This window comes from Bison bison, unplaced genomic scaffold (assembly GCF_000754665.1).
Source record: "Bison bison bison isolate TAMUID 2011002044 unplaced genomic scaffold, Bison_UMD1.0 scf7180017864471, whole genome shotgun sequence".
Classification (NCBI taxonomy): domain Eukaryota; kingdom Metazoa; phylum Chordata; class Mammalia; order Artiodactyla; family Bovidae; genus Bison; species Bison bison.
Window position 1 is genome coordinate 41780846 of NW_011495032.1, and position 24530 is coordinate 41805375.

The following is a 24530-nucleotide window of genomic DNA, read 5'->3' on the forward strand; positions in this document are numbered from 1 at the left end:
CTACAGACCCTAAGATAGGGGAGATAACTGTGGATTATCCTGTGAGCCCAATATAATCACAGGAGTCCTTAAAAACAGAGACTCTTTTATGGCTGTTGTCAGAGAGATGTGATGACAGGATAGAGTCAGAGAGATTCAACGTTGCTAGCTTTTAAGGCAGAAGAAGGGGGCCAAACATCAAGGAGCAGAGACAGCTTCTAAGAAGCTGGAAAGGCCAGGAACTGATTTTTTCCTTCAAGTCTCCTGAAAGGAAAGCAGCCCTGCTGTCACCTTGATTTTAGCTCAGGGAGACCCAAATCAGACTTCTAACCTAAAGAACTGTAGGATGATTAATCTGTGTTCTTTTAAGCCACCAAACTTGTGATGCTCTGTTATGGCAGTTAACAGAAGACTAACCAGAAATAGTGACCAAAGATGAAGTGGCATCTGGGAAGAAGAAAAAGCTTTTCTCTGCTTCCTGATGTAGTCTGTCTCATCCAGGAAATACTTGGCTCCAGCAGAATTTCGAATATTTATGTGGATCATTCTTTAGATTCAGTATGTTTGATTAATAATACATTCCTGAATTTCTACACTAGTTTTGTCTTGGAGTAGAATATATTCTGGGTTGAACAGTTAGAATGAAAGTGAGGAAGTGAAAGTTTCTCAGTCATGTCCTACTCTTTGCGACCCCATGGACTATACAGTCCATGGAGTTCTCCAGGTCAGAATACTGGAGTGGGTAGCCTTTCCCTTCTCCAGGGGATTTTCCCAACCCAGGGATGGAACCCAGGTCTCTCACACTGCAGGTGGATTCTTTACCTGCTAAGCCACCAGGGAAGCCCAATATATATGTGTGTTCCCTAGAAAAATGTGTTCAGTGAATAAATGAGTGTGATCAAGACAGGCTCTGAAAGGGACTGTAATTACTCTATTTTCAAGTGCTGTTTAGGGACTTTCTTGGTGGTCCAGTGGTAAAGAATTGCCTTCTAATGCACGGGATGTGGGTTCAATCCTTAGTTGGGGAGCTAAAATCCCACATTGTGTGGGGCAACAAAGCCTGTGTGCTGTAACTAGAGAGCCTGCACACCAGGAAGAGCCCATGAGCCACAACAAAACCTTGCACAGCCATAAATAAATAAATAGAATGTTGTTTAACACGTCTTTCCAAGGATTACTGACCTTAATGTCTTTGTGTTTCTAGTTTATGATGGTAGTAGCTTTACATGTAACAATGCCAAGCTGTATTTTTTGATCTGGGTAATATATATTGAAAGAGGAGAGTGAAAAAGTTGGCTTAAAGCTCAACATTCAGAAAACGAAGATCATGGCATCTGGTCCCATCACTTCATGGAAATAGATGGGGAAACAGTGGAAACAGTGTCAGACTTTATTTTCTTGGGCTCCAAAATCACTGCAGATGGTGACTGCAGCCATGAAATTAAAAGACTCTTGCTCCTTGGAAGAAAAGTTATGACCAACCCAGATAGCATATTGAAAAGCACAGATATTATTTTGCCAACAAAGGTCCATCTAGTCAAGGCTATGGTTTTTCCAGTGGTCATGTATGGATGTGAGAATTGGACTGTGAAGAACGCTGAGCGCCAAAGAACTGATGGTTTTGAACTGTGGTGTTGGAGAAGACTCTTGAGAGTCCCTTGGACTGCAAGGAGATCCAACCAATCCATTCTAAAGGAGATCAGTCCTGGGTGTTCTTTGGAAGGAATGATGCTAAAGCTGAAACTCCAGTACTTTGGCCACCTCATGTGAAGAGTTGACTCATTGGAAAAGACTCTGATGCTGGGAGGGATTGGGGGCAAGAGGAGAAGGGGACGACAGAGGATGAGATGGCTGGATGGCATCACCGACTCGATGAACTTGAGTTTGAGTGAACTCCGGGAGTTGGTGATGGACAGGGAGGCCTGGCATGCTGCAATTCATGGGGTCGCAAACAGTTGGACACGACTGAGCGACTGAACTGAACTGAACTATAGTGGAGGTAATGAAGATAATGGTGAACTCCCAAAAAAGATCCCTGCATCTACTGCTACAGTCCCTGCAGCAGGCCACCACCAAACCACACCTTCGCCAGACTCACAGACATGCACAGGCAAGACTCCTGTGGGGTCACTGTTCCTTTCTCCTGGGTCTTGGTGCACAAGGCTCTGTTTGTGCCCTCCAAGAGTCTTTTCCCCAGTCCTATGTAAGTTCTGGCAGCTCTATGGTGGGGTTAAAGGTGACCTCCTCCAAGAGGACTTATGCCATACCCACACCCAGAGCCCCTGTCCCTGCAGCAGAACATTGCCAACCCGTACGTCCACAGGAGATGGTCAAACACAGTTCTGTCTCAGTCTCTGAGCGACTGAACTGAACTGAATATATAGCTAAATCAATAAGTTAAAAGATGCATAATTTCTTAATAAGAGAAATAATTATTGAATGATCAAACTAGTTCAAAATCAGAATACAAATACTTTTCAGTATATATCACAAAAAATTTATTTTGACTAAAAGATTTCTTAATGGCTATTGGTCAAAACATTATAGAGAAACTTCAATGTAAATTCTACCAAATGATTTATCAAAAGGGGTTTTGTTCATTTTTTGCCCCTGCAAACAAATATTGTTACATTAACACTGAGCTTGTAACAAACTGGTTTGCCTGGATGTTTAAAAGTTTCAACATAAACCAGCCCTGCAAAATGGAACATATTTATCTCAAGACCTCCTCCTGGTCCAAATGTATCTATAAGGCTGGAAGATAGAATAACAATAAAACCAAAATGCGTCTGGAAAGTAATAAAAATAATTTGATTGCTTTTATGCTGGAAGTATTTTTCTTATTAATACAGCACACCATCTTTCTGATCTGCTACTGCTTGGATAGCAATAATATTATTTTAGTTGCTGGAGTACCAAGGCATGAAGAATTACCTGTTTCTTGTTGACTCTCTGGAAATGAAGGCCAAGAATAAGTAAAAAGTTGCAAATTCAGGACAGAGTGTACAATAAAGTCTGGAACATCCAGGATCCTGGGTGTAATGTTGAATCTTTGTATCAAATGACTCTCATTGGCTAACTTGATTGGAATTTTTGTCATTGGCACTGAATTGTTAACAGGAACAACTGCATTAAGTACTGACTTCTTTTCTGGGGGGAAGGTGTATTAATGATTTCAGGTGTAAGGCTTCCAAGTTTTTGCTTTATCTCCTAAAAGCCTTGAATCTTATTCTAGGTTATATGTATTACTGATCGTGATACTCCTCTGTACCCAAGTTCATGTGGCCACTCTGAACCAGTTGCAGAAGCTCCAGAGGAATTTCTTTTGAAATCTTCTGCCAGCAATGCCAGTTTATACAGATGGCTAATGAACACACAAAAAGATGCTAAACATCACTCATTATTCAGTTCAGTCAGTTCAGTTCAGTCGCAGAGAAAATGCAAATCAAAACCACAATGAGGTATCACCCTCCCTTACATGGGTCAGAATGCCATCATCAAAAAATCTACAAACAACAAATGCTGGAGAGGGTATGGAGAAAAGGGAATCCTCCTGTACTGTTGATGGGAATGTAAATTGATACAGCCCTATAGAGAATAATATGGAGATTTCTAAAAAAACTAGGAATAAAACTACCAGATGACCCTGCAATCCCATTATTTGGCATATACCCTGAGAAAACCATAACCGAAAGACACAGGTATCCCAATGTTCATTGCAGCACTATTTACAACATCTAGGACAGGTACCGCACAGTTGCACTCATCTCACACGCTAGTAAAGTAATGCTCAAAATTCTCCAAGCCAGGCTTCAGCAATGTGTGAACCGTGAACTTCCAGATGTTCAAGCTGGTTTCAGAAAAAGCAGAGGAACCAGAGATCAAATTGCCAACATCCGCTGGATCATCGAAAAAGCAAGAGAGTTCCAGAGAAACGTCTATTTCTGCTTTATTGACTATGCCAAAGCCTTTGACTGTGTGGATCACAAGAAACTGTGGAAAATTCTTCAAGAGATGGGAATACCAGAGCACCTGACCTGCCTCTTGAGAAACCTATAGGCAGGTCAGGAAGCAACAGTTAGAACTGGACATGGAACAACAGACTGGTTCCAAATAGGAAAAGGAGTATGTCAAGGCTGTATATTGTCACCCTGCTTATAACGTATATGCAGAGTACATCATGAGAAACACTGGGCTGGAAGAAGCACAAGCTGGAATCAAGATGTCTGGAGAAATATCAATAACCTCAGATATGCAGATGACACCACCCTTATGGCAGAAAGTGAAGAGGAACTACAAAGCCTCTTGATGAAAGTGAAAGAGGAGAGTGAAAAAGTTGGCTTAAAGCTCAACATTCAGAAAACTAAGATCATGGCATCTGGTCCTATCACTTCATGGGAAATAGATGGGGAAACAGTGGAAACAGTGTCAGACTTTATTTTTTGGGACTCCAAAATCACTACAGATGGTGATTGCAGCCATGAAATTAAAAGACGCTTACTCCTTGGAAGGAAAGTTGTGACCAACCTAGATAGCATATTGAAAAGCAGAGACATTACTTTGCCAACAAAGGTCTGTCTAGTCAAGGCTATGGTTTTTCTAATGGTCACATATGGATGCGAGAGTTGGACTGTGAAGAAGGCTTAGCGCCGAAGAATTTATGATTTTGAACTGTGGTGTTGGAGAAGACTCTTGAGAGTCCCTTGGACTGCAAGGAGATCCAACCAGTCCATTCTAAAGGAGATCAGTCCTGGGTGTTCTTTGGAAGGAATGATGCTAAAGCTGAAACTCCAGTAATTTGGCCACCTCATGTGAAGAGTTGACTCATTGGAAAAGACTCTGATGCTGGGAGGGATTGGGGGCAGGGGGAGAAGGGGACGACAGAGGATGAGATGGCTGGATGGCATCACTGACTCAATGGATGTGAGTTTGAGTGAACTCCAGGAGTTGGCGATGGACCAGGAGGCCTGGCGTGCTGCAATTCATGGGGTCACAAAGAGTTGGACACGACTGAGAGACTTAACTGAACTGAGGACAGGTAAGCTGCCTAGATGCCCATCGACAGATGAATGGATAAGAAGTTGTGGTACATATATACAATGGAATATTACTCAGTCATAAAAAGGAACACAGTTGAGTCAGTTCTAATGAGGTGATGAACCTAGAGCCTGTTATACAGAGTGAAGCAAGTCAGAAAGAAAAATGCAAATATCATATATTAAAGCATATACATGGAATCTAGAAAGATGGTACTGATGAACCTATTTGCAGGGCAGCAATGGAGATGCAGATGTAGAGAACAGGCTTGAGGGGACACTGGGGGAAGGAGAGGGTGGGACGAATTGAGAGAGTAGCATTGAAACATGTACATTACCATATGAAAAATTATATACCCAGTGGAAATTTGCTGTATGACACAAGGAGCTCAAATCTGGTGCTCTGAGACAATCTAGAGGGGTGGGATGGGGTTGGAGGTGGGAAGGAGGTTTAAGACAGAGGGGATATATGCTGATGTAAGATGGAAACCAACACAATATTGTAAAGCAATTATCAGTCAATTAAAAATAAATGAATAAAATAATGCCAGTTTAAAGGATTTATAATATTAGTTGCAGAATTTCAGGCATACATGCAAAGACAGTTACCCTTCTCGTAACAGACTTCAGAAATTGAACATTTGTTGGGTCATTGTAAGGACTCATTTCTCCATCAAATAAATTGAAGCTGCTGCTTCACAGTTTAAGCAGAATCTAACATCTGGCTGCTGATTTTCTCCATTGATGTTTTCAGATCACTTACAAAAGGAATGACCCAATCTCTATCCTCCACCTGTAGAAGACTTAGATTTCTCATGACCCAAAGTTCCTGAGGCTTCACTCAGCGGGGCAGTCCCATGTTCCCTTGCCTCTTTAGCTTATTCACCATTTTCCCAGTAGAAAGTTGAATTATATGTAATCCCCTGTATCCATGTTCACTTGAATAGAACCTTAACGATGAAATGATGTGGTGATGCAATGACGTGGTCGTCAGCTCCTTAAGTGAATGTTTTCCCCAGTAGTGGGAAAAAGTCTGTGGGCTCTTAAAGACTAACTTTAGGTCTATCAGATTTGGAAGATTTGCATTTCACTTTGTCTTTATACAGTTCTGCTAATTTATTTCTTGATACATCATCGCTTTGGTTGTTTTCAAGTTTCCTGGCAAGATCTTCATACTTTTATTAAATTCTGCAAATCCTGTGCTTGTGCGGGCCACAGCTCTGAAGATTTCCTTTCCTACTCTTTGGCAAGGTGCTGCCTTCACCATCTGCCACCAGCTTCTGGCTTCTTGCCTTTTTAATGTTTCTCCCCACACCCTTCCCCCCACGCCCCATTTTGTCTTACTCTTTAGTTTGAGAGGGCTTCCCTGACAGCTCAGTTGGTAAAGAATCCACCTGCAATGCAGGAGACCCTGGTTTGATTCCTGGGTTGGGAAGTTCTTTAGTTTGAATAAATTTACTGAAGTCTTTGCTGACCATTGCTTTTTACCTTTTTCTTGGGCTCATTTTTCTTAGTATTGACCTACTTTCTTTTATTATTTATTTCAGAATAAGTCTGTAGGTGATAAACTTTCTGAGTCCTTTGCAACATAAAAAGTCTTTTTATTTTTGCAATTGAATGATGATGGTTGGGCTGTGGGTATAACTCTAGAGTCAAAGATTTTTTCCTCTGAATTTTGAAAAATTTTCTCTGCTTCTTGTATCCTGGTTTTCAATGAGACTTAATGCTCATACGATTCTCATACTTTTGTACTTCATCTATTTTTTTTTCCCCATTGGAAATTTTCAAGATTTCCTCCTTATCACACATCTGAAATTATGTCACACTAAATCTCATGTTAATTTGTAAAAGAGATCCTAATTGGCCTTTGATGGGACCTTTCAAACTGAAGATTCATGTTTGTTTTTTTTCCTTCATTTCTATGATATTTTGTTCCTTTGTGTATAATTTCCTTTCATATTCTTTGTATTTTCTCCTTCAGAGCCTTATTATTAGCTGATGTTGAAAGTGTTAGATCAATCCTCTGGGTATCTTAGTTAAAAAAAATAAAATACTTTGTATATTTGGTGTTGAGCTACGTGCTGAAAAAACACATATTTGCTCAATCCTTCTGGTCACACATGTATCCTTTACCTGGGCTTACTCAAATCACTCTTTTGAGCATTTTTGTTGCTTCATAATCATGTTCAATTTTTCAGTTGATAAGAAAAAGTCAGTGTGATATCTTTTTCCACCTAAGAATGTTATAATTCTTCTAAAGTCTTGTTTTCACTCTATGATTTATTTCACTGCATGAAAGTTCCTCTACGCACTGCTGTCTCTTTTATGATGCTTTCTCCCAATGTTTGGTAATTATTAGTTGGAGGCTCCTCCTTTACCTCAGATTCCTGTATGACTGTACACTCTTTAGCAAAAGGGGTATGAGATAATGTCACGATATATACAGCATCATCTTGTCAGTTACTCAGGCAGGGGGATATACTCAGAGATAGGATGTTTCAGCAGCTCATCTTCCACAATCAGGTGCTCCCTTTTTCTCCTTTATGTCACCAGTCACCAAGAACACTGTCCTTTTTCTCCATCTGACAATCTTATATCCACTGCTCCCACCTGAAGGCATATACTCCTGCTGGAATTTTGTGGCCCCAGGAGACAAGAAGGGAGAGAATGTGTGGAGTGGCTGACAGGCTGCAGCATACTGAATAATCAGTGCGCTGTTGATGACTCCTGAGGCCGGAAGCTCCCAGGATCCACCTTCTCTGGGCACGGCATGCTCTTGCTGCTGTTTTCAACTCCTTCAGCAGTCTACTGTTATGCACATTTGGGGCTGTGATCTTCTTGTCTGTCCAGTTTCCATTTGCCATCCTTCTTTCAGGGACTCCTCATGGTTTCTGGCCCACTAAGGGCCCTCCTTGTTATCCAGGGTAATTATGAATTTATTTACCTACTTTTATATGTTTTCTGTTATTTCTAACTATCTGGGATGAGAGGGAGAGGCTGCAGCAGGAATTCAGTTTCCAGTCTGGGATGAGACCCATTTCCCATATCACTATCTCTACTATAACATGCATCACGCTTGTGATAGGCAACATAATGGCCCCTCCCCCCAAAGAGGTCTATGTCCTAATTCCCAGAATCTGAGCAAATGTTACATGTACACTCTAATAAATTTATACAATGTTATATGTCAAATTTATTCAATTAAAAATGTTATGTTATATGGCAAGGGAGAATTAAGATTGTAGATGGCACTGAAGTTGTAAATCAACTGACCACAGAATAAGAATATTTTGGAGCACCCAGGTGAGTCCAATGTAATCACAATGATCCTTTTTAAATAGAGAAGAGGAAATCAGAAGGGTCAGTGTCAAGAGTGATATGATGTGAAAAGGAATCATTGCTGGCTGTGAAGATGGAAGGGGGCTGCCCGCCAGGGATGCAGGCAGCAGGAAAAGACGAGAAAACAGATTCCCCCCTGGAACCTCCAGAAAGTAACAAAGCCCCCAGGACACTTTAATTTTTAGCCCAGTGAGATCCATTTTGGACTCCTTATCTTCACAATTATAAGCTAATAAACATGTGTTGCTTCAAGCAACTGTTTGGTGTCATTTGTTACAGCAATGATAGGAAGCACATACAATGTTGAGATGTGATTGCTGGAGTCTCTTCCACCACACTGGTGGCTCTTGAGAACAAGAGCTGCACTGTTGTTGTCTATATCTACCCCCAATGCAGCACAGAATCTGGCACATAGTCAGGGCTCAGTAAATACTGGTCGAATGAGTGAAAGAGTTAAAGAGTGCTCTAAGTTTGAGGTTCTACAGAAGCTCTGAGATTCCAAAGCAGGCTCTGCCTTTCCCCTTACCTCTGTCCTGGAGACCCTAAGCTCTCTGATCTCACTTGTCTTTGTTTCACTTTGGAGGTTTTTATTGCTATTCTATTTGCAGCTTCTTCCCTTGCTGCGCACCATTTCTTTCCTCTCTCCAGCCTTGCATGTAGGCAGAACTGAGATGGAAGACACTTGTCACATATGTACCTGACTTTGTCAACAGGTCTTATATGGGTTATGCCTGAAACAGTGATGTCTGCTTTCTTCTCTTCTCCATAGCTGCCTCCACTCTCACCTCCTATCAGGCTTTTGCTGTTTTCCCATGAGCTTGAACAGCGAATGTAGTTCTCATACCATCTTCTCCTTTTTGTGTTCTGAATTAAACCCAAGGTCAATCTTTTTATAGCCCTTCTTAGTCCTCTTCTCAGATGATTCCATGGGCTGCCAGGACAGATAATGAAAAGAATTAAAGGCACTCTCAGGTGACCTCTGGTTTACCATAAAGCCACTCAGGGAATCCCTCAGTGTACTTTGTGCAGAACTGCAATTCCTCCTGGGCTGGGTGACCATGGCTGCTGCTGGATCACTGAAACATTATTTTGCAGCTTCTCAGCCAGCTGTTTATTCTCAGGCTTTCACTGATTTCACATTGAACTTGCCTTCTGCTTCTCCAGCTTTCCCTCTGTGCACCTAACATTCAGTCTCTCCTGTAACCAGGCAGGATGGGCTTGCTTAGTTGTGGTCCAACGCAGAGTTCTCAAGCCAGATCTCCTCCAAAACTGCTGATTTGTCCCATATGTTTGATTGTGGTGACTCGGTCAGTTCCTGGACCAGTCTTTTGTGGCTCAGTCTGGGAGCGGAGCCAAGAGACATGATATGTGGTTCTAACATAGACTGCCTCTGACCACTGAATTCTGGGGCTGTGGGTGCCAGGCACACAGACTAACTAGTACAAACTCTTTTACCAAAATCTACTTTTGGAGGTTAATATTTGCACCTCTTCATTCCCTTCCATGTTCCCCCCAACCTTTGCCTTTCCACTCCATGAAGATACCTAGCTGATGAAACAAAGCATCTAATTTTACCCTTCCTACCCACAATGCAATTTCAAGTGTGAAATTTTCATTACAAAGGAATCCTTAGGTTTTGGTCATCTGATCTGTTGTAGGAGGCTGTTGCACCAGAGTGGTGAGGTCCAGGTCAGAGACGAGGCTCACGTCCTAAAGATGAACTATTACTTCTGTTCCCCATGGGCAACAGTCCAGGGGATTGCATGATCCAAGGCTGCAGAAACAAACACGCACTGGACCAGGATGCTGAGGTTTACATTCTCTGGTGGCTGATTTTGTCATTCTTGTATGAAGATACCTTTCCTTCCTTCTCTCCTTCCTTGCTGCCTAAGCTAGTCACCAGCATAACTTCCTTTACCCCTTTAGTAACAAGCATTTTGCGGATGCTACCCCAGGGAACTTGAGGTGTCAGGGAAGCTAGCAGTGAAAGCTGCTTATAGCTCACTTTCCTCCTCACACAATAATATGGAGATGAAACCTGATGCACATTTCTGATTTTAGGTGGAGTGTGATTCCTGTGGCATAAAACTCAGAAGGGTGTTTGTAAATTAAGAGCATAATGTCATAGCATTTCTTTGAGAAACATAATTTCATTCATGATAATATGGAAAAGTCCCTGATGCCAGGAAAGATTGAGAGCAAGAGAAGAATGGGGCCACAGAGGATGAGACAGTTAGAAGGCATCACTGACTCAATGGACAGGTAGTGAAGTACAGGGAAGCCTGGCATGCTGCAGCTTTTGGGGGTGCAGAGTCAAACATGACTTATCTACTGAACAATATGCAATTATGCAGTAGCAAGGCCTGTATATTATTTTCTAAGAATAATTTTTTTGAAATGACATTGCATGTTTTTTAAATTAAGATAATAATTCTTTAAGAGGTGAATTTGAATTCAAACTTTAAAGAGTCCTTAGAGTTAATTTTTAAAACAATGTTTAGCTCTTTGATCCTCCTGGAATTTAATTTGTGTGATGTAAGGTTAGGAACTTAAGTTTTTTTCAGATGGAGAGCTAGTTGTTCCAAAACTATGGAACAACTCACATTTTTATACCATTAAAGTCAATTGGAGAGGAAATGGCAACCCACTCCAGGATTCATGCCTGGAGAATCCCATGGACAGAGGAGCCTGGCAGGCTACAGTCCATGGGGTGGCAAGTTGGTAATGACTTAGCAACTAAAAAGAGAAAGAGAGAGTAAAAAAAAAGTTGCCATGTAATCTTAGTTGTTTCTGTTGATATTTGTCTATCTCTTTGTCAGTATCATGCTGCTTTGGTTACTGTGGCTTCATAGGTCACTCTGCTATCTGGTAGGGCATGGCCCTCCAAGTGCCTCTTGTTCTATTTTCTCCTCAAAGCTTCTTGGCAGTGCTCGTATGTTTAGTCTTTCAGAGGAATTTTAGAATCAACTTGTCAAGTTCCAAAATCTTACCATTGAAATTTTGATGGAAATTACATTAAATTGACATCAGTATAATATTGAATCTTTTCATTAGAACATGTTATCTTTTCAATTACTTAGGTCATTCCTAATGTCCTTAAAATTCTCTGGTTTTCTTCATATAGATATTGCACATTTCTCAAAATATAGGTGTATGCTGTCTTTTTTTTTTTTTTCTGTTATGGTAAAAGGGTAATTTTTTTCCCTTTAAGACTTTTAAGTTTTTGCAAAGGTTCTGTCTTAGTCCAGGTCCTTGTGGCAGCACTTTACAGAAAAACACTCTAACTTGGAAAAAAGGGAGTCAGGTGGGGTGGGGAGAATTCATTGGAAGGTGGCCAAGGCCTCCCCTCCAGGCAAGGGCAGAAAGGGGAATGGGCCTCACAGAGGGCTGGGAAAAAAAAAGCTGCTTAGTCTCTTGTCGCTGCTTCTCTTAGGAGCTATTTTCTTCTTCCAGTTAAGCTTTCTTTGCTGCTCTTTGCTCCCACTTTTACATTCAAGAGGATGCAAAACAAATCTGGTGGGGCTTGGGGGGGGTGGGAGGCTACCCATATGAATGGTGAAGAACTCTGTGGGCTGGAGAGGCACACCTGAAATTGATTTCAAAGCACTGCAATGTCAGAAACATCAAAACAATCTGTCTTTTCTTGTCTAAAAAGGTTAGAATTAGCAGTAGCCCTATGGGAGAACCCACTCCCTAGTTCCAGCCATTCTCTAGTTCCAGGCCTTTGATAAACGGGGACTGACAATCATCACCTTTATGGGATTAATAATCAACAAAAATATGAGGTCCCACTGTTACTTTATATTTGTATACTGCTTTGCTGTTCATGATGTGCTTCCTCTGTTTCACTTCTTTTAAGCTCTGGGTTCAAGTCACATATAGTATGCCATAGTCGCTAAGTTGTGTGCTTTAGAGGCATAAGTTGCCATTTCGAATATTTTGTCTTCAGAAAAGAAGATCCTTCAAATTTTGTAACTCGGAATAAAAATGACTATGACCTCATTCCTACTCTCAACTGGCCTACCACTAATTTTAAAAATAAATCAGAAGATTGGGCATTACATTAAAAAAAAAAAAAAAACCCTCCCTGAAAACAAGAAATTTTGTTAAAGAGGCATTGCATTACTCGTTAATTCTGTAGTCGACGTCTGTATTTCACCGGGACTAGGTGAAAGCTACAATGGGAAGTCGGCAGTCTTGGGGCTATCGGTTACTAATTGAATGACCTTCCCAAGTAACATAGGCTTTTGTGAATCTATTTTCACATTTTCACACTCGAAACAATAACTTTTAAATTCAAGTGTTAGGAGTCGAAACAAAGGAAAAATAAAGGACGTGGTGCACGTGGAGCGTTACGAAGCTAATGTGAGAGGCTGATATTCACGAAGGAAAAAGAAAAGCGAGTCTGGAGGAAGATGAAGGAAAAAGGGTCCAAGGGACCCCAGAAATGGCACCTCTGCCAGCCCCAGCTCTTTCACACAGATGTGAAAAAACTGCCTCCCATGGCGGACACGCTCTCCTTTAACTGAAAAAGGAGTGTTTGGATGAGTCTTTTCCTCAGTAACAGAAAACTCCTTTTCTCTCAACTGTGCTTCCCCGCCCAGTCTGCAAACAAGGAGTCAGATTTTCCTCACTGACCCGGAGCGGCCCCAGCCGAGCTCAGTGGCTGTGTCAGGCCTTGCGGGGACCACAGAGGGGCAGGGACGGCGGAGGCCCAGCTTGGGATTGGGGTCTGGGCTCCGGCAGCTGAGACGCGAAAGGACCGCCTTCGCCCGAACCAGCGGGCACCGCCCCCATTCGACACGTTCACACGACTTACCGCGTGGTTTCCGGCAGCGCTGGCTTACTTTTCGGCCGTCCCTTCCGAGCGCCTTTCTTCCGGGGCGGGACTTCCTGTCTATTATTGATAGGCGCCCGGCTGTAGAGCTGGTGGGAGGATCACACAGGAAGGTCAGTCTAGCTGGTCAGGCCTTATGCTCTTTGAAAGGGAACCAAAGAGGAGCTCTTTCTTGCCCTCTTGTTTGCTTTTTTTTCTCCGCGAGGCTTCGGTTTGCGCGGACGTCCTGGCGTTTTGGCACTGCTACCACCTGAAGCTCTTCCGCTTCCTCCTTTCTCTGGCTCCGCCCCCAGCGTCCTGTGGCCATGACGACCGCCCCGCGGGACTCTCTGGTGTGGAAGCTCGCGGGGCTTCTGCGCGAGTCCGGTGAGTGAACTTCCGGTTGGGCTGAGGCTGGGCGAGAGGGGGAACTTCCTACGTTCCAGAGACATTCCTCGTTAGGAGTCATGAGGTTACAGCTGTTTAGGGTCACGAGGGTTTGGGTGTCAAAGAATTAATTTGTCTACTCCTCCCAGAGTTTGTTCGCTCTGTCGCTCTTTGTCTTTGACTGTCTAAACCTTAGCCATCCTTCTAGGCCAAACTTGGGTGCCACTTGCTTCATGCGTTCTCTGATACTCAGAGAGGGGAGTGATCGTTACTTGGCCGTAAACCCTTTTAGACCAAGGACTAGTCATAATTGTTGATCTGTGGTGCTGACTTAAAAAAAGCGTTATTTGGGCAAAATGAGGACTATAGCCCATGAGCTAGCATCTCAGATGGCTCTGAGAAACTGCTCCAAAGAGGTAGGGAGTAAGGTCAGTATATATGTGAGTTTGGTGGAGAGAGAGTAAATGCTATCAAGCACGTATTTTTTGCAGACCGTTTCCGCTAGTGATGAGCAGCAGTTGTCACCACGAAGGATGTTAGTGTTTTTATGAGGAGTGCTAGATGTAAAGAGATACAGAAGAATTGGGCTCATAATAAAATTGGCTCCTGAAAATATGTAACTATCTGCTAGGTTTTTTTTGTTGTTGTTCCAGAGCACCGAGCTCCTCATTTCTGCTCTCCACCCTAAACTTTTCAGGGGGTGTCCAGAATCAGCAGCTGCAGTAGCACATGATTTAATCCTTGTAGAGGTGGATGACAAGTGCCAATGGCGAGTGCCACTTTGTAGTTGACAGTGGCAAAGCATGAAGTATAGGATAATTAAAAGCCCCTGGGTTGGAATCCCAGCTCTTTCAAACATGACCAAATTGTTCAAGTTTTCTGAGCCTTAGATCTTCCTCACCAGCAAAATGGGATAAGGATTGTACTTAACTGAAAGATTGCTATGGGGATTCATTTTAATTCATATAAAGCATTTAGAACAGTGATTGCATATATAGTAAGCACTCAAAATTAGTAGTAATTATTATAGTTTCTTTCTTCTGAGCCTAGGCACAGTGGAGCCATTGTAGTTGTTCAATAATGGTTGGCCTTAGTTGTAGAAATTCTGGCTGACTTTGAGAACAGATGGAAGTAACAACTTCCTATCAGATTTATGATCTCAATTGAGATTCTTAACTTTTCTGTGCTCCAGTTCCCATATTTGTAAGATGGTATTGACAGTGCTTTTTAGGAGATTTTGGTGAAGTTTAAATGAAATAACGTGTGTCTGGCACATATTATTCAATGTTAGCTACCTTTTCATCTCTCTGCACTCCTGTTGATGGTATCTGTATAGCATTTTTACTTTCTGGCTTGTAGTATTAACTGTGCACATGTCTTACCTCCTCTTCTAGACTGGGAGGCTCTTTCGGGGTAGGGAGAGTCCTTGAACCTTATCTGTATCTATCCTTACTGTCTAGTACATAGAAAATCCTTCATACAAGGGTGTAGGATTTGATAACTTATTTAGCAAGAATCTGACTTTGTTCCAGAGGTTAGGGCTGATGGGTGTGTGTGTGTGTGTGTGTGTGTGTGTGTGAGTCCATGCACACAGGCACGCAAGTGACTAAAGGTGTAGCAGGAGGGAGAGTGTTGCAGTGATGGAATAGTTTTATATCTTGGTTGTAGTAGTTACGGGAATCTACATGTAACAAAATGGCATAGAACTATACACCTTTTCCACAATGCTAATTTCCTGATTTTGATATTGTACTCCACATAAAATAAAACCATTGGTGGTTACAAATAAGGGTATGGGGATCTCTCTGTATTATTTCTGCAAAATCGTTCTAGTCAATCCTTATTTTTTCCAAGAAACTTAAAAATCTCTGTACCTACCTTGTAGTTGCACTTGTACTTATTTTTATTGAAGTATAATTTATTTATAGTGTTATGCCAAGCTCTGCTGTATAGCAAAGTGACTCAGTTATACACACATACACATTCTATTCTTTTCTACTGTGGTTTATCACAAGGTATTGAATATAGCTCCCTGCTCTGTACAGTAGGACCTTGTAGCTGTATTTTTTTAGATGCAGTAATGAATACCAGGAGATGCCCTCAAGGACAAGAGAAGGCAGTTTTAATGTGGAGAGCAGTAGCAATATCTTAGTGCTTAAATGAGTGGTTACTTTTTTGACATGCATTTTAGTGTTGTTTGAAAGTTTCTGTAAGTGCACATGTTCCTTGTACAATGAGACAAAGAAATACAGATAAAACTTCTCGTTCACTCTCATATAAAGTGAGTAATTACGGTGAAGAGTTCAGCAGCGGTGCATGCTGAGAAAGCTTCCTGGAGAAGGTGGGTCTTGGGCTGGGCAGAGTGGAAGGGGGTGTGTCAGAAAATGAGGAAGCTGCAAACCAGTGCTGTTGCCAGCACTATGAGTATGCCAGACTCTTTTGAGCAGAAGACGAAGGGAAATTTAGAAAAGCTGGAGTCTTGTAGTGAAGCAATCTATCAGGCGGAAAAGTTAGGACGTTTTGAAAGATAGAGGAGAGCCATGAAGACTTGAGCAAGGAAGAGTGGTGAAGTTTGATCCTTGTGGAGAATGGGAACAGGTCTATGAATAGGAGTGGGTGTATCCTGGGGTCGTAAGTCTTAGAATAAATGGAAAGAGCCTTTTCTTATGTCCTCCTCTTGTCTGCCCCTCTCCCTGTAGGGGATGTGGTGCTGTCTGGCCATAGCACTCTGACCCTGCTGACTGCCACATTGCAGCACCTGAACCATGTATTTGAGCTGCATCTGGGGCCATGGGGCCCTGGCCAGACAGGCTTTGTGGCTCTGCCGTCCCACCCTGCTGACTCGCCCATCATCCTCCAGCTTCAGTTCCTCTTTGACGTGCTGCAGAAAACGCTTTCACTCAAGGTTCTGGGGTGGGGATGGGGTCGGGGGTACTGAGAGCACAAGAGAAGAGTGGAGGTGGGGTTGGGGGTGTGGCATGCGTGCACAAAATCTACAGGGCCCAGACCCAGGTGAGGAGAGAGATGTGCTTGGCAGTGCTAGGGAAGAGAGGCCAAGGAAAGGGACATGTGCCAGGCCTCAGTGACCTGAGTAGTTTTTTTTTTTTTTTTAGCTGGTCCATGTCCCAGGTCTTGGCCTCTCAGGGCCCATCAAAATTTTTCCCTTCAAGTCCCTTCGGCAGCTGGAGGTATGGGGCACTGGGGGATGTTGGTGCACAAAACCCAGCTTGAGCAGACATTTGGGGCAGGAACAGGGAAGTGGCCTCTTGGTGGGGTGTGGGGGGCAGACCGAAGTGTGCTTGTTGCTCTTCAGTGATGCACCACCTACTCTTCCATTTAAGGCTGCCTTGAACCATAGGTGGCTTTGTCATCATTCCCCTCCTCCCCACTGGGAGGTGGGGATGAGACATCTGTCCTCTGAAGTTCAGTCTCCCTCCCTCCCTCCTTCCCTTTGCTTGCTCCAGCTCCGAGGTGTCCCCGTCCACTGCCTCCGTGGCCTCCGTGGCATCTATTCCCAGCTGGAGACCCTGATCTGCAGCAGGAGCCTCCAGGCATTAGAGGTAAGGAAGGTCAGGGGCAAGCCCGGCAGCCTTGTCCTGAGGGACCTGGAGGACCAAGCTCTGATGTTCCCGCTTCTCTGCAGCCTGCCCTGCCTCCTGCTAGACAGTGTCTTCCCTCCCTCTGCTGTGTTCCCACAGCCCTCTGTGCCTGTCTAGTTTAAAATCACACCGAGCATATTGTATTCAACATTCTCATGTCTACCTCCCCCGCTGCTCTGTCTGCTCACATTTTTGGGAAGGGGGCATTGGGCTTTTTTTAAGTCTGCATCTCCAGACAGAGCTCAGTATATAGAGTGAATGCATGGCCAGGTGACAGAGCGTGGCCTTGGTGTGGTGGGGGGCGGAGAGTGGAGGTAATAGCACCCGCCTGTCTGCGCAGGAGCTGCTGTCAGCCTGCGGTGGTGACCTCTGCTCTGCCCTGCCCTGGCTGGCTCTGCTGTCTGCCGACTTCAGCTACAATGCCCTGACCGCCTTAGACAGCTCCCTGGTGAGCCAGCCTCAGGAGGGGCTTTGGGAAACTGGGGAACGACAGGCATGGGCCCTTAGGGTGGAGGGCCAGTTGGCTGCCTGGGGACGTCTGATTTTCTGCTTCCCATCCCTATCCCCCCTCAGCGTCTCTTGTCAGCTCTTCGCTTCTTGAACCTGAGCCACAATCAAGTCCAGGACTGCAAGGGCTTCCTGATGGTGAGTATGAACAGCCTGGCTGGGCGGGTGCCACCTGGGCCTCCACTTGTTCTGCTCAGACCTTCTCTTCTAGACTCCTTTTGCTCCCACCTTGCTCTTGGCCTCCCACCTGCCACCCCCCTGCTTCCCCACCCCTACTCCCCATGGAGTTGCATCCTGGGAGGCAGTACTCTTTGGAGGCACAGACTCTGGCATAAGACAAACCAGTGTTCAAACCTCAACTCTTAATCTCCGTGGGACAAATTAGATAACCTCTCAGTTTTTTTATCTGTAAAGTACACATCATAGGAGTACCTACTTTTATAGTATGAAAATGATTGTGAAGAGTATCTGATATTACTTAGCTCAGGGTCTAGCTCAGTAAAGGGTAGCTTTCATGATGAACTTGAAGAATCCTTTTCCCATGTCTCTCTGTCAGAGATAAAGCTGGATTCTGGTTAAAATGGCAAAAAACTATTGGTGATATTTAATTAGTAGTAAAACTATTTTAATCAGTCATAAGCTTTTCGGTGTGAACTGAACTCCAGTTTGATTTGTGCAGAGGTGAGCATTTTCAAGGGAGCATGAGGCAGTGGGAAGTGGGACAGTGGGGGCTTGGGCAGATTCTCTCTTTGACCAAACCCTAGTCGGGTTCCCCTGAAGTTGGCAAAGTGGACGTGTACGAAAAACAGGAAGGGGCGTTCGTCCATGTGAACCTGTCTGGTTTGCTAACTGGCTCTTGTCAAAGCCCCACAGAGGCAGAGAGCCGGGCCCTATCTTTCAGGTGTTGTCTGAAGCAAACTAAATCCTTCTGCCACCTTGAGTTTTCCTGGGCAGTGATGTCAGGGGACTGGGGTGATCATTCCAGAGCTGTGAGAAACGGGTACATTTGTTCGTCTTAATGTGGGGGTTGATAGAGGGGCAGGTGAAATCATTTGTGCTGAGACTCTGTAGTCTTTGTAGGCCAAGTTTGAGGCCTAGTCAAGAAGAGGATTCAGAGAAGCCTGGCCAGAGTGTGATCAAGGAGAGACTGTTACTGCCCCCCTCCATCCCCTCCCAGGATTTGTCTGAGCTCTGTCACCTGGACATCTCTTATAACCACCTGCGTTTGGTGCCAAAAATGGGACCCTCAGGGGCTGCTCTGGGAACCCTGATTCTGCGGGGCAATGAGCTCCAGAGCCTGCATGGTGAGTGGGGGAGTATGCTGGGGCAGGGGAGCAGTCCAGCATGGAAAGGAATGGGGGCAGTATGAGACTCAGGGTGGCCTGGGATCCGTGTGCCTACCAGAGCCTCCTGCAGCCTTCAGACAGGTGTGGGATGCCCAGGCTGGCCTTTCTGCCATGCCTTCCCCCGGCACGCCCCCTCTACTCCACTCCACCCCACCCCAGCCCCTCCACCCTTGCTCACCCACAACCTTGCTCACACCTCTCCTCTCATCTCTGCCCCAGGCCTGGAACAGCTGCGGAACCTGCGGCACCTGGATGTGGCCTACAACCTGCTGGAGAGACACAGGGAGCTGGCGCCGCTGTGGCTGCTGACAGAGCTGCGCAAGGTGAGGACCAGGGAGCGGGCTTCGTGCCCTCCTCCCCCCGTGCTGAGTTGGTCAGCCCCCTTACTCATATAAGGAGGCTCCAGGCCCACCTCAGTCACCTCTTCCTGTGCCCAGCTCTACCTGGAGGGGAACCCTTTGTGGTTCCACCCTGAGCACCGAGTGGCCACCGCCCGGTACTTGTCGTCCCGTGCCAGGGACACTGCTGCTGGGGTGAGTGGTCTGCCCATGCCCGCTCTGCGTTCCCTTTCCTGCCTAGGCCTCCTTCACCCCTGCATGCTTTTGCCTTTCCCCACATCCGTTGGTGAGGGACCGAGGCCTCAGGCTGCTGGCTTTTTATGCCTTTCCCCCTCACTGAAGCTGCTGGTCCTTACAGGACTAGGAGGGCTCCCAACCCTGGCTAGGGGCTCCCCAGAGTGTGTGCTCCCACCGACTCCGCCCTCCCCTTTTATCTCTGCTCAGTTCCTTCTCGATGGAAAGGCCTTGTCACTGACTGATTTACAGGTTCGTGTGGCGGGAGTGACGGGGCGGAGGTGAAGGAAGGGCGCTAGCCAAGGGAAACAGGGGGGTGTCCAGGAAGGGTCTGTCCGATCAGCTGGAAGGTAGGCCCCGTCTCTCGGTGAGCATGGGTGGAAGAGGGGTGCGCCCTGGCTCCGACCTCTGTTTCCTTCCTGTTGTCCCATGCCAGACCTCCACGTCCTCGGGGCTCAGCGCCTCGGTACCACCTCCGCCCTGGCCGGTGGGGAGTACGATCGAAACCTCCGGTGGCCCTGACTTGAGTGATAGCCCCTCGTCAGGGGGCGTTGTGGCCCAGCCCCCGCTCCGCAAGGTGAAGGTAAGTGGGGTCCTAGGCTGCCTCATGCCTGGGCCTGGGTGTGTTTACGGGGGCTACAGAGGTCCTGGGAGTGGTCAGGGCATGTCCTTGCCTGCGGGTGGGTGTTCTGGGTGGGTTGGGTAGGAGGCCACTGGCTTTCATAGAATGTGGGGTCTGTCTCCCAACCTCAGAGCCGAGTCCGCGTGAGGCGGGCAAGTATCTCGGAACCCAGTGACACCGACCCAGAGCCCCGGACACTGGACCCCTCCCCAGCTGGTGAGTCAGCCCATGCCCAGCCCCCCGGCCTCAGTCCCATGCGCTCCAGTCTTCTAGTTGGGAGGACTTCTCTTTTTGGTGGAGTGGAACATTGCGGGGATCTCGTCATCCTTCCTGTTTCAGTCTGGGGAAAGGAGAAGAGACTGCTCCTGGGCAGCACTTCCCAAAGGGTTTTTCAGGGAACGTTATCTTTGTTCGATGTCAGCGGGTCGCATAATGAGAGGATCCTGTGGCCCTGTCAGTTTGGGAAAAGCTGGGTTAAACTAGAGGACGTCTCCAGACCTTAAATGCGCTGCCCTGTCTCTTGAATCTCTCTAAGCGGCAGGCGCTTTGTGCTTCTGAGTTGCACGTGACCTCAGTGTTGCATAGAACTCGCTTCAGCACCTGCTGCCGAAAGGGCAGACTTCGGCTTCCCTCTGAACTGGCCGTCCCCTGCCGCCACACCCCCTTTTTTACCTCACCCTGAGGAGCACGCCCATAAGATGGGGCGGCTGGGGGTCATGGTGGGGCCGGGCTTGCTAAGCCGTGTGCTCCCCCACCTGCCCAGGGTGGTTTGTGCAGCAGCATCGGGAGCTGGAACTCATGAGCAGCTTTCGGGAGCGGTTTGGCTGCGACTGGCTGCAGTATCGGAATCACCTGGAGGCCTCTGCCCTCAGCACGCTGTCCCCGGACGCCCCGAGCCCAGGGCTTGCACCCAGCCCTCCACCCCCTGAGAAGGAGTCTCCACAGGAAGTGGCAGAGGAGGTCTGGCCGGAGCCGGAGCCTCGGGAGGAAGAGGATCTGGAGAAGCAGGGAGAAGAGGAGCTGGAGAAGCAGGGAGAAGAGGAGGGAGGAGAGGAGCAGAGTGAAGTGGAGGGTGAGCGTTCGCTGGCCGTGAGGGGGCCCGGAGCCAGGTGGTGGTCGTGTGTCCGGGAGTCGGGAGAGCCCAAGGGTGGGGACGGACGGCCGCCCCATAACAGGGGCCGCATCACGGTGTCCCACTCTCCGTCTCTCCTCAGTGGAGCTCTGCCGGCCCATATTGGTGTGTCCCCTAGAGGGGCTCGAGGGCATGCGGGGCAGGGAGTGCTTTCTCTGGGTCACTACGGGCCACCTGTTTGAGGTGGAACTCCAAGCAGCTCGAACTCTGCAACGGCTTGAGCTCCGGAGTCTGGAGGCAGCTGAGGTAGAGGCAGAGACCCAGACCCAGAGCGAGCAGGTGCCTGAGGTGAGTGGTAAGAACCAGGGCTTCTGGGAGGGGTGCTAGGCTTTTTTTTCTGGAACTGACTCTTAACAACCTGGTCAGGCACCGGGCCGGGGTTTCCCATACTCTGTCACTGCGCTTGGAGCCGGGGAGGGGCACTAAGGGGGCAGAGGCAGGCCCCAGGCGGCTTGGAGGCTTGGCCGAGGGGCAGAGCTCCTGGGCTGCAGCATGGCTGTCAGCAAAAGCATTTTTGTGGAATCTAGAGCGATCGTTTGCATCACACTCTCAGCATAACCCTAATCCCACTGACCACCTCTTCCTGTGCAGAGTTCAGATCCACAACCCCAGGACCCCATCCTTGTTCTCCGCTTCTCCTACATTTGCCCCGACCGGCAGCTGCGTCGCTACGTGGTGCTGGAGCCAGATGCCCAGGCAGCTGTCCAGGTGATGGAACCTAGCGCGGGGCCCAGGCAGCTGGGGGAGGCTGGAAGCCTGAGGACTCGGGTCCTGCTCACGGCTGTGTCCGGCCCACCCTGTCTCAGGAGCTGCTAGCTGTGCTGACCCCAGCAGCCACCTCTCAGCATCAGCTTGAGGAAGCGGGGGCCCCGCCAGGGGACAGACTCCAGTGTCTGCGCTGTGGCCGTGAGTTCAAGCCAGAGGAGCCCAGGTTGGGGCTGGACGGTGAGGAAGGCTGGAGACCACTGTTCCGGAAGACAGGTACCAGCCCTGCCCCTGACCTCAGTGTCCATGCGCCTCCTGCTGCTTCAGGGAAAATGGCTTTGAGCTGGGAGTGTGGAGGGGGAGCCCTAGGGAAGAAAGGAGCGGGGGCCAGCTTTTCAGCCTGGAGGAAGAATTAAAATAGTCTGCCTGCCACATTTACAAAAAAAAACTACATCCTCTTTTTCTCTTAAGTCAGGAAGTACAATCTCTGTAACTGCTTAAATATACCCATTATTTTTCCATAGCTTGGAGCATTTCTCTCCTTTTTTTTGGCTACTATTTCAGAAGCCATGTAAAACATACGAGCACTCCCTGCAGTGCTGGGCTGTTTGGCAGCCGCAGTGGGATGCTGTGTGAGGGGGCTTAGGTTGTCCTTCCCTGACTGACCCTGTGAGTCTCTTGAGTAACACTTCATGGCATTTCTTCACACCCTGTTTGTTAAGATGACAGATTTTTCCACTGCAGACCAGTCAAAAAACCGTGTCTTTGAAGACATTGAAGAGGAAAAAAATATTCTTGGTAACACCTGCACTGAAATGTTTGATTTTTATTAATTGTGTTTTTTTTTTTCCTGGAAGTAGCTGAAATAGGGATTTAAATTTTATTCAGAAACTGAGCCCTCTTCATTCATTCTCCAACCTGAACTTGCCTGGGCAGCTGCAATCCCAGCAGTACAGTGTGTATAACAGAAACAGCCCTGTCCTGTCCCAGACCCGTCTGTACTCCAAGGGTCGTGTGGCCCTGGTGTCCCTTCCGTGGTGCGTTAGTCTTGTACATTCCTTTGTGCTCCGCTGTCTTTTGATCCGAGCCTCAGTCTCCTCCTCTGAGCAAAGGAGAGGATGGACTTGGCCCGTGACATGAGGAGGTTTCAGTGTGATGGAACAGCACCAGGCACCATGCCTGGCTCAGAGCCGAGGTCTTCCACACACAGTAGCTGCCACCTTGACCCCAGCTATATGGCCTTGACAGGGTGCATCAGTGACTCCATCTTTGCTTTCCTCACTTGCACAATAGGGTCAGGAGAGTTTCGATACAGCTGTCAAAAGGGTCTAGCACGTGCCAGCATGTCATAGCTACTCAAAGAGTGTCTCTTGTCTCGTCGCTGATCTGTGTCAGGTTTCTTTACCCAATTCAATTCACTCGTCCTGACAACCTTCTAGGATTGTCATCATTCCCATCTCACAGATGGGGAACCAAGCACAGAGAACCTGGAATTGGACCCTTATCTGTTGTTTTCGGGCTCTCAGACTTCAAGTACATGCCCAGCCCAGGGCTGTGGAAGGGGCCTTCAGCAGGGCCTGAGTGGGTGTGGCCCTCTCTGAAAGGGCCTCCTGAAATGAGAAGGCAGGTGTATTGAGCTTGTGGGCCTGCTCATCTGTCACTGGGATGGGGAGTGATTGGTCAGCAGTTTGGTCTGCTGAGGGCATCAGGTCGGGTGGGAGCACGGGGAGCATGTGAAGCTAGAGATGGGGCCCAGGTGAGTCCCAGAGTCGGGAGGGAGTATTGTGAGCACAGTGGGGCGGGGTCGGGGGGAAGGATGTTATGTGTGTGTATGTGTGTGGTTGATGAGCTGTGTCTATCCCCCCTCCAGAATCATCTGCTGTGTGTCCATACTGTGGCAGTGATCACGTGGTTCTTCTGGCCGTGTCCCCGGGAACCCCCAGTGGGGAGCGGAGACAGGAAGAGCAATCGCTGGCCCCTTCGCAGTCCCCGAGCACTGTCCACGACCCTCCTGGCCACAGTGACCCCAGCAACGGGGCTGGCAGTGCCCCATCCCAAGCCCCGGCCTCCCATGACCACCACAGTTGGAGCCTTAGCCCGCGTGAGTCTAGGCGAACAGAGACAGGTGGTGGTGGGGGAGGGGTGCTGGGGTGGCCCGGGCGGGCTGACGGCCCACCACTCACCCCCAGCCCCTGAGCGCTGTGGCCTCCGCTCCGTGGACCACCGACTCCGGCTCTTCCTGGACGTCGAGGTGTTCACCGATGCCCAGGAGGAGTTCCAGTGCTGCCTCAAGGTCTGTGCCAGCCCGGCCCTGCCCTGTGCCCCCCTGCCTGTTTCCAGCACAGCAAACTGTCTGGGCAGTCACTCTGGAGCGACCAGGCTCGGCTTCCAGTTTGAATGCCGGCAGTGACTCTCAGTGTGGCTGTGGACCTGCTCCTTGGTGTTTGCACCTCCAAAGTCTCCCCTTTCCCATGGGGAGGACCCTGCTCA

At 47.2% G+C, this 24530-nt stretch overlaps 1 protein-coding gene and 1 pseudogene across 2 annotated transcripts in view; one reads left to right on the forward strand and one right to left on the reverse strand.

Moving 5' to 3' along the window:
- LOC105003871 lies at positions 1-13498 on the reverse strand (annotated as a pseudogene).
- STK11IP (serine/threonine kinase 11 interacting protein) overlaps positions 13230-24530 on the forward strand; it is a 16789-nt gene continuing 5488 nt past the window's right edge. Inside the window, exons 1-19 of one of the 2 annotated variants that reach the window (XM_010861259.1) lie at positions 13244-13304; positions 13485-13557; positions 16257-16462; positions 16671-16745; positions 17022-17117; positions 17497-17604; positions 17730-17801; positions 18841-18967; positions 19229-19332; positions 19447-19542; positions 19792-19833; positions 20018-20164; positions 20335-20419; positions 20967-21275; positions 21418-21623; positions 21927-22043; positions 22142-22316; positions 23911-24141; positions 24230-24333. In XM_010861259.1, the coding sequence (XP_010859561.1) occupies positions 13497-13557; positions 16257-16462; positions 16671-16745; positions 17022-17117; positions 17497-17604; positions 17730-17801; positions 18841-18967; positions 19229-19332; positions 19447-19542; positions 19792-19833; positions 20018-20164; positions 20335-20419; positions 20967-21275; positions 21418-21623; positions 21927-22043; positions 22142-22316; positions 23911-24141; positions 24230-24333 (2361 nt within the window). In that variant the 5' untranslated portion in view covers positions 13244-13304; positions 13485-13496. Of the gene's footprint in view, positions 13558-16256; positions 16463-16670; positions 16746-17021; positions 17118-17496; positions 17605-17729; positions 17802-18840; positions 18968-19228; positions 19333-19446; positions 19543-19791; positions 19834-20017; positions 20165-20334; positions 20420-20966; positions 21276-21417; positions 21624-21926; positions 22044-22141; positions 22317-23910; positions 24142-24229; positions 24334-24530 lie in introns of both variants that reach the window. The other variant, XM_010861260.1, reaches the window with a different exon arrangement.